This window comes from Littorina saxatilis, linkage group LG14 (assembly GCF_037325665.1).
Source record: "Littorina saxatilis isolate snail1 linkage group LG14, US_GU_Lsax_2.0, whole genome shotgun sequence".
Lineage (NCBI taxonomy): Eukaryota > Metazoa > Mollusca > Gastropoda > Littorinimorpha > Littorinidae > Littorina > Littorina saxatilis.
In genome coordinates this window covers 44,935,954-44,943,771 of record NC_090258.1, presented here as the reverse complement: position 1 = coordinate 44,943,771, position 7,818 = coordinate 44,935,954, and the positions used below count along the sequence as shown (strand labels likewise).

General features: G+C 44.1%; 1 protein-coding gene across 1 annotated transcript; it reads left to right on the top strand.

The window, feature by feature from the left end:
- Positions 1-1,169: 1,169 nt before the first annotated feature.
- LOC138947861 (uncharacterized) lies at positions 1,170-5,057 on the top strand. Its single transcript, XM_070319421.1, has 2 exons — positions 1,170-4,334; positions 4,382-5,057. The coding sequence occupies exon 1, from the start codon at positions 1,850-1,852 to the stop codon at positions 2,834-2,836; it is 987 nt and encodes a 328-aa protein (XP_070175522.1). The 5' UTR covers positions 1,170-1,849; the 3' UTR covers positions 2,837-4,334; positions 4,382-5,057.
- Positions 5,058-7,818: the final 2,761 nt, after the last annotated feature.

Below are 7,818 nucleotides of genomic sequence, written 5' to 3'. Positions count from 1 at the left end.
GCAGGTATGAGATGTGAGATGATCCTGATTGTATATGGCTTTTGAAAATAAAAATAAGAATATGTCTTGTGATGAACACTGGAACCTGTAAACAATTAGTTACTTTGTTGAAAAAAATGTGTACATAAAATCTGCAGCAGGAGGGTATTATCTGCTTAATTGTCAATCGACTCAATTAGCATTTTGATCAACTTATAATTGAATGGCACAAATGAGTCAAGCTCGGTTGCTATAGTCTGTACTGTACATGCACAGATGTCACTGCACTTGGTGCTCTTTGTGTGCTAGCTAACTGGGAACCTATAAGCTTGCACATGAGATTATTTGGATAGCCTGAACTTAGCTGACTGCAGAGCCTACTTATTGAAAAGATAAATCTTAACTTCACTCTCAGCATGCAAAGAGATAAACTAGCTTAAACCACTAAGTACAATTGGGTTAAATATGTTTTTGCTGTGGCTTTATCTTCATTGATGACACTGTTAGTATGCAAGAACCCTGATGAGTAAAATTCCATCTCACTCTCTATGATCTGACCTGACTCCTTTGATATCGTTCTACATCAACAACCAAACCAGCGGCAGATTGAAGGGGGGGCCGTAACAATATCAGTCTCAGTCTGGAGCAACAAAAGCAATCTTACTATTTTATTCAAGATTGCAACGTTAACACAAACCAACATTCTTATGATTTCTCAAATCTACAACAGATCTACGTGTCAGATTTCGCGCAATATTTTCCCTTCAGCCAATGAAGACACAGCTTCTTGTCTCGGTTTGATTATAAGGGGAAGTAAGTCATTCGTAACTTCCGTTCGGTTCAGAACTACGGTGGATTTTGTGTGTCAAAATCCGTGCCGTTTTGCAAAATGACAGCAGTAGCAACGTCTATTTGGTATAAATCTGTTAGTGTCCGATAGTTTATTGTCTGCTTGATTTTATCATAGCCGTTGTTTTGCTTTGCTAAGCTGTGTATGGCAGGAATGCGAAGTTTGCCGACGAGGTCGAGAGAATCAGTATCATACCTTGTGTAAACCATAAGAAAAGATCCCCCGTCCATCACAAGTGACAGCCAAGACATAGGCCACGCCCACCTCGTGACGAGTGCCTGTGGATCTACCAGTGCGAGGCGACTTGATTCGGCTAAAACTACGTCACAGACACATCTACGTCATAACATTGACGTCACATCCACTTCCAAAACAGGATGTGATTGCTTTTGTAATTTTTTTTACACGTTTCTTTTTTCTTCGCTTTTTCTTTCTTTTTTCGCCTTTTTAAAAAAACTTTTTGTTAACTTTTATGACACTGCTGAACCTTGGCAGATATTGTTTTAATGTGATAGCTCTAAAAGGAACACCATCATGTGAAAAAAAATGAGTATATGGAGGACTTTTGTACCAAACCTGACGCAAATTGCTTTGCATTCCAAAACGGGACTGCCGAAAAGAACAAGAAAGTTTGGAGAATCTGATGGATTCTGAGCAGAGCCAGGCAGAACTAGACCAGCACAAAGTTATTCCAAATAGAAACAATTGAATCGAGGAAATGGACTGCTTCTTGGGAGTGTCACAGTGGGTAGGAACTGTAGTGGAGGCATAATCCTTGCAACAACATGCCTTAATACACGCTTTGCCAGCATCACTTGTTTTGTTTCTTCTGGTTTGGGATAACCGTTGTATCAAAACAAAGAGACTCACACCAACTCTAAAAACAGGAAATAACTCAGCGGATCAGTAAACTACTCTACTGCAGCAATTCCCTGCTAAACATACTATGGCTTAACCTTTCTTGACGACAGGTGATTCTTGCTGTGGGGACAATACTTTGTAGGAGAAGAAACAAGCAAGATGATGTACAGCAGCAGAGCCAGATCTCGGTCTCCGCGACGTGGTCCTCGCAGCCGACAGAAGAAAAGATCGCCGAGCAAAGTGCAACTCAGGAATGCACTGATCAAACAGAGAACCAAAACACAACGGGATGTCAACCAGGTGCTTAAGCTGTTCCTGTGGGTCGTCCACACTTTCAGAGGGGGCATCAGAAGATCGGCCAAAGCCTTATCCAGGCCCATCAACTTTGGCGCCGGATTGGCCTACGTCATACTGGACTGCCTTCTTCTCGGGGCCTTCTTCATGGTAGGCGCAATCTCCTATCTGATGACCATCATTATCACTAGACTCAATCCTGAAGCGAGGGGCGCGTTTATCGGGTCGGCGTCTGACAGCTCTAATTCTCAAGGCGGGAAAAAGGAGAAACGAGGAAAGAGGGGGAAAAACACGAAGACGAAGAAGAATGTGTCAACAGCTAGCGATGAACCTCCGGCGGGGCCGATGTGGTACGTGACGACTTTCTACAAGATGGTAGAGGACCGAGTCAAGAGAGGCGAAATAGGAGAAATAGGAGAAGCGAGTGCGACACTGAGCGGTGACATACATTTTAAGAAGCCCAGGTCCAATACCAACAACCTGAGTGAGAGGCACGCCAGCTTCGCCTCTATACAAGACGAGGAGGGCAGTTCCGCTAGCTCCAAGGACGAGGAAGACAGCGGGGTCAGGAGACAGTCCAGTGTCAGAGGTCAGGGCAGCGGGATCAGGAGACAGTCCAGTGTCAGAGGTCAGGGCAGCGCTATCAGGAGACAGTCCAGTGCGCGAGGAGAGGGCAGTGTGGGCACGAGCAACCTCAGTGTGAACGACGGGCAGGGAAGCATGATCAAGAGATTGTCCGTCAAGATGTCAGAGATAATGGATGACGTGGCGGTCGTCATGCAGACGTTTGACAATGAGGAAAAGGAGGCCAACCCGGACCCGCAACAACAAGACAGTGACTCCAGCGAGTGACACCAGCCAGTGACACCAGCCAGTGACACCAGTCAGTGACACCAGTCAGTGACACCAGCAATTGACAACAGTCAGTGACACCAGCCAGTGACACCAGTCAGTGACACCAGCAATTGACACCAGTCAGTGACACCAGCCAGTGACACCAGCCAGGGACACCAGTCAGTGCCACCAGTCAGTGCCACAAGTCAGCGCCACCAGTCAGTGCCACCAGTCAGTGCCACCAGTCAGTGCCACAAGTCAGCGCCACCAGTCAGTGCCACCAGTCAGTGCCACCAGCCAGTGACACCAGTCAGTGACACCAGTCATTGACACTAGCCAGTGACACCAGTCAGTGACACCAGTCAGTGCCACCATCAACCACAAACAATAGTCGCTAGCACCAACAACGATCAACAACCAGAAACACCAGTTGCTAACACCAACAACGATCAACAACCAGAAACAACAGTTGCTAACACCAAAAACGATCAACAACCACAATCACCAGCTGCTATCCTCAACAACGATCAACAATCACAAACACCAGTTGCTATCACCAACAACGACCAACAACCACAAACACCAGTTTCTAACACCAACAACGATCAACAACCGCAAACACCAGTTGCTATCACCAACAACGATCAACAACCACGATGAATCAGTGTTTGTGGATACTTTATCCAACACCTTGGATGTTTAAATTGCGGTCCTTCCAGTAGCAAGACGTCGGGTCAGTGGCTCAGATCTTGCAGCCTTTGACTTGAGACAGCATTCCACTTGGACACACAGCTACAAGCAGCAGTCTGGACACTCTACACAATGCCAATCATTGGATGAAATAATGTATCAAAAGCCTGGACATTTTCTCCACACAATGCCAATCATTGGATGAAATAATGTATAAAAAAAACCTGGATACTCTCTCTACACAATGCCAATCATTGGATGAAATAATGCTTCAAAAGCCGCTGGTATCAATCTGCCAAATGTTCGTTACAAACATCAAGTGCACAGTAAGCAGCCAGTATGCTGACTGTTGGTGTGTGCGAGTGAAGGGAAGGTGTTATCCCATGCTAAATCCTGGCCACACTATCCCATGCTAAATCCTGGCCACACTATCCCATGCTAAATCCTGGCCACACTATCCCATGCTAAATCCTGGCCACACTATCCCATGCTAAATCCTGGCCACACTATCCCATGCTAAATCCTGGCCACACTATCCCATGCTAAATCCTGGCCACACTATCCCATGCTAAATCCTGGCCACACTATCCCATGCTAAATCCTGGCCACACTATCCCATGCTAAATCCTGGCCACACTATCCCATGCTAAATCCTGGCCACACTATCCCATGCTAAATCCTGGCCACACTATCCCATGCTAAATCCTGGCCACACTATCCCATGCTAAATCCTGGCCACACTATCCCATGCTAAATCCTGGCCACACCTGAGGAAGTTAGCAGAACCATTTTTAAGGGAAGGACCGGGACTTTCATTCTGTAGTAGGTGCCTGAAGATGGTGAGAGAGATCAAGCTATGCAGTCCTGTTGTAGGTGCCTGAAGATGGTGAGAGAGATCAAGCTATGCAGTCCTTCTGTAGTAGGTGCAAGAAGATGCTGAGAGAGATCGAGCTATGCAGTCTTTGTGCAATGATTCGTGTGCGAGAGTTGCTTCTTTTCTTTCTTGTCAGTTTTATTTTGTTTTCATATAGCACCACTTTGCCTTGTTTTTCGTCAGTTACAGTTTGTTATATAGCATCAGTTTGCCTTCTTTCTCGCCAGTTACATTTTGTTGTCGTATAGCATCATTTTGCCTTCTTTCTCGCCAGTTACATTTTGTTGTCGTATAGCATCAGTTTGCCTTCTTTCTCGCCAGTTACATTTTGTTGTCGTATAGCATCAGTTTGCCTTCTTTCTCGCCAGTTACATTTTGTTGTACAGCATCAGTTTGCCTTCTTTCTCGCCAGTTACATTTTGTTGTCGTACAGCATCAGTTTGCCTTCTTTCTCGCCAGTTACATTTTGTTGTCGTATAGCATCATTGTGCCTTCTTTCTGTTCCTTATTTCCTGTTTTGAATGCAACCTCCTCTTCTCCCCGGTAAAGTCAACTTCTGTGTTATTAAAAATGTGTATAGTGCTTTCTCATATAAGTAGTCTGTGCAGGATATGTTTAAATCTTCAGATTGTATTGTGTCATTTAGGGAGTAAATAAATTAAGCGGTGAAGCGATTATCGTCTCTGTTGTTCGTTTTTTCTTAATATATATATACATGCTGGAATGTCTCTTGGAATCAATATGTGCAACGAAGACAAAAAACCCACTATCCATCCCACCTCTACCCACCCCCTCTCCAATTTCAGATAGATCTATCCATCCCACCCCTACCTACCCCCTCTCCAATTTCAGATAGATCTATCCATCCCACCCCTACCTACCCCCTCTCCAATTTCAGATAGATCTATCCATCCCACCTCTACCTACCCCCTCTCATCTACCCCAACGCCGCCTTGGAGGATTTTAGTAAACACGACTAACCCAGACTGACTTCAATTGTGAATTGAGTCACCACCAGTAGAGCGTCTTGGTGATCGAGACTATCAAGAGCGTCTTGGTGGTCGAGACTACCCATAGCGTCTTGGTGATCGAGACTATCAAGAGCGTCTTGGTTGTCGAGACTACCCATAGCGTGGTGATCGAGACTTATCACACAAGAAAGAAAAACAAGTCGCGTAAGGCGAAAATACAACATTTAGTCAAGCTGTCGAACTCACAGAATGAAACTGAACGCAATGCAATTTTTCAGCAAGACCGTATACTTGTAGCATCGTCAGTCCACTGCTCGTGGCAAAGGCAGTGAAATTGACAAGAAGAGCGGGGTAGTAGTTGCACTGAGCAGGATAGCACGCTTTTCTGTACCTCTCTTCGTTTTAACTTTCTGAGCGTGTTTTTAATCCAAACATATCATATCTATATGTTTTTGGAATCAGGAACCGACAAGGAATAAGATGAAAGTGTTTTTAAATTGATTTCGAAAATTTAATTTTGATCATAATTTATATATTTCTAATTTTCAGAGCTTGTTTTTAATGCAAATATAACATATTTATATGTTTTTTGGAATCAGAAAATGATGAAGAATAAGATGAACGTAAATTTGGATCGTTTTTAATTTTTTTTCATTTTTTTATTTTTTACAATGTTTAGATGTTTAATGACCAAAGTCATCAATTAATTTTTAAGCCACCAAGCTGAAATGCAATAACGAAGTCCGGCCTTCGTCGAAGATTGCTTGGCCAAAATTTCAATCAATTTGATTGAAAAATGAGGGTATGACGTCATCAAAGGTATTTATCGAAAAAAAGAAAAAAAAGTCTGGGGATATCATTCCCAGGAACTCTCATGTAAAATTTCATAAAGATCGGTCCAGTAGTTTGGTCTGAATCGCTCTACACACACACACACACATACACGCACAGACAGACACACACACACACACATACACCACGACACTCGTCTCGATTCCCCCTCTAATGTAAAAAGAACTCGTGCACATTTGCACGTGCCGCCACAAGTTTTGGAAAAGGAATGACGAACATTTGTTCCACTTAGCTAAACGCAAAAGAATACGTCGCACTTCTATAATTGACGTCATTTGTGTCATTCGCGAATGCGATAGCACATTGACATTAAGTTTTGAATTCTAACAATGACATGTTCTGTCATGTCCAGCTAATTTAGCTCCTCAACATGGCTTTTATTGTCGGCCAAGAACTTCGTCTAACATGCGAGCAACATTAGAGTACAAGCAGTCGCAGCACGATTTTGTTTTCAGCAGTGTGCAACCTGAAATGTGGCAGTCGTGATCCTTTTCATGGGAATTATTACGAAACAAGAAACAAAAATTGCCTAAGATTGCCTGAACTTACTTCAAACATTGTTTGCTGTGAGCTAATTCGTATTGTAAAACAGTATTTCACGGAAACGTGAATAGTATTTTCAGAACAATGTCATAAGTGAGACACACACTGTTGCCTGTCATAAGTGAGACACACACTGTAGCCTGTCATAAGTGAGACACACTGTAGCCTCATCAAACGTGATACACACTGTAGCCTGTCGTACGTGAGACACACTGTAGCCTGTCAAAAGTGACACACACTGTAGCCTGTCATAAGTGACACACACTGTAGCCTCATCATAAGTGAGAGACAAACTGTAGCCTGTCGTACTTGAGACACACACTGTAGCCTGTCATACGTGAGACACACACTGTAGCCTCATCATACGTGAGACACACACTGTAGCCTGTCATACGTGAGACACACTGTAGCCTGTCATACGTGAGACACACACTGTAGCCTGTCATACGTGAGACACACTGTAGCCTGTCATACGTGAGACACACTGTAGCCTGTCATACGTGAGACACACTGTAGCCCGTTATAAGTGAGACACACAATGTAGCCTGTCATACGTGAGATACACACTGTAGCCTGTCATACGTGAGACACACTGTAGCCCGTTATACGTGAGACACACACTGTAGCCCGTTATAAGTGAGACACACACTGTAGCCCGTTATAAGTGAGACACACACTGTAGCCCGTTATAAGTGAGACACACAATGTAGCCTGTCATACGTGAGATACACACTGTAGCCTGTCATACGTGAGACACACTGTAGCCCGTTATAAGTGAGACACACACTGTAGCCCGTTATAAGTGAGACACACTGTAGCCTGTCATACGTGAGACACACTGTAGCCCGTTATAAGTGAGACACACACTGTAGCCCGTTATAAGTGAGACACACAATGTAGCCTGTCATACGTGAGATACACACTGTAGCCTGTCATACGTGAGACACACTGTAGCCTGTCATACGTGTGACACACACTGTAGCCTGTCATACGTGAGATACACACTGTAGCCTGTCATACGTGTGACACACACTGTAGCCTGTCATACGTGTGACACACACTGTAGCCTG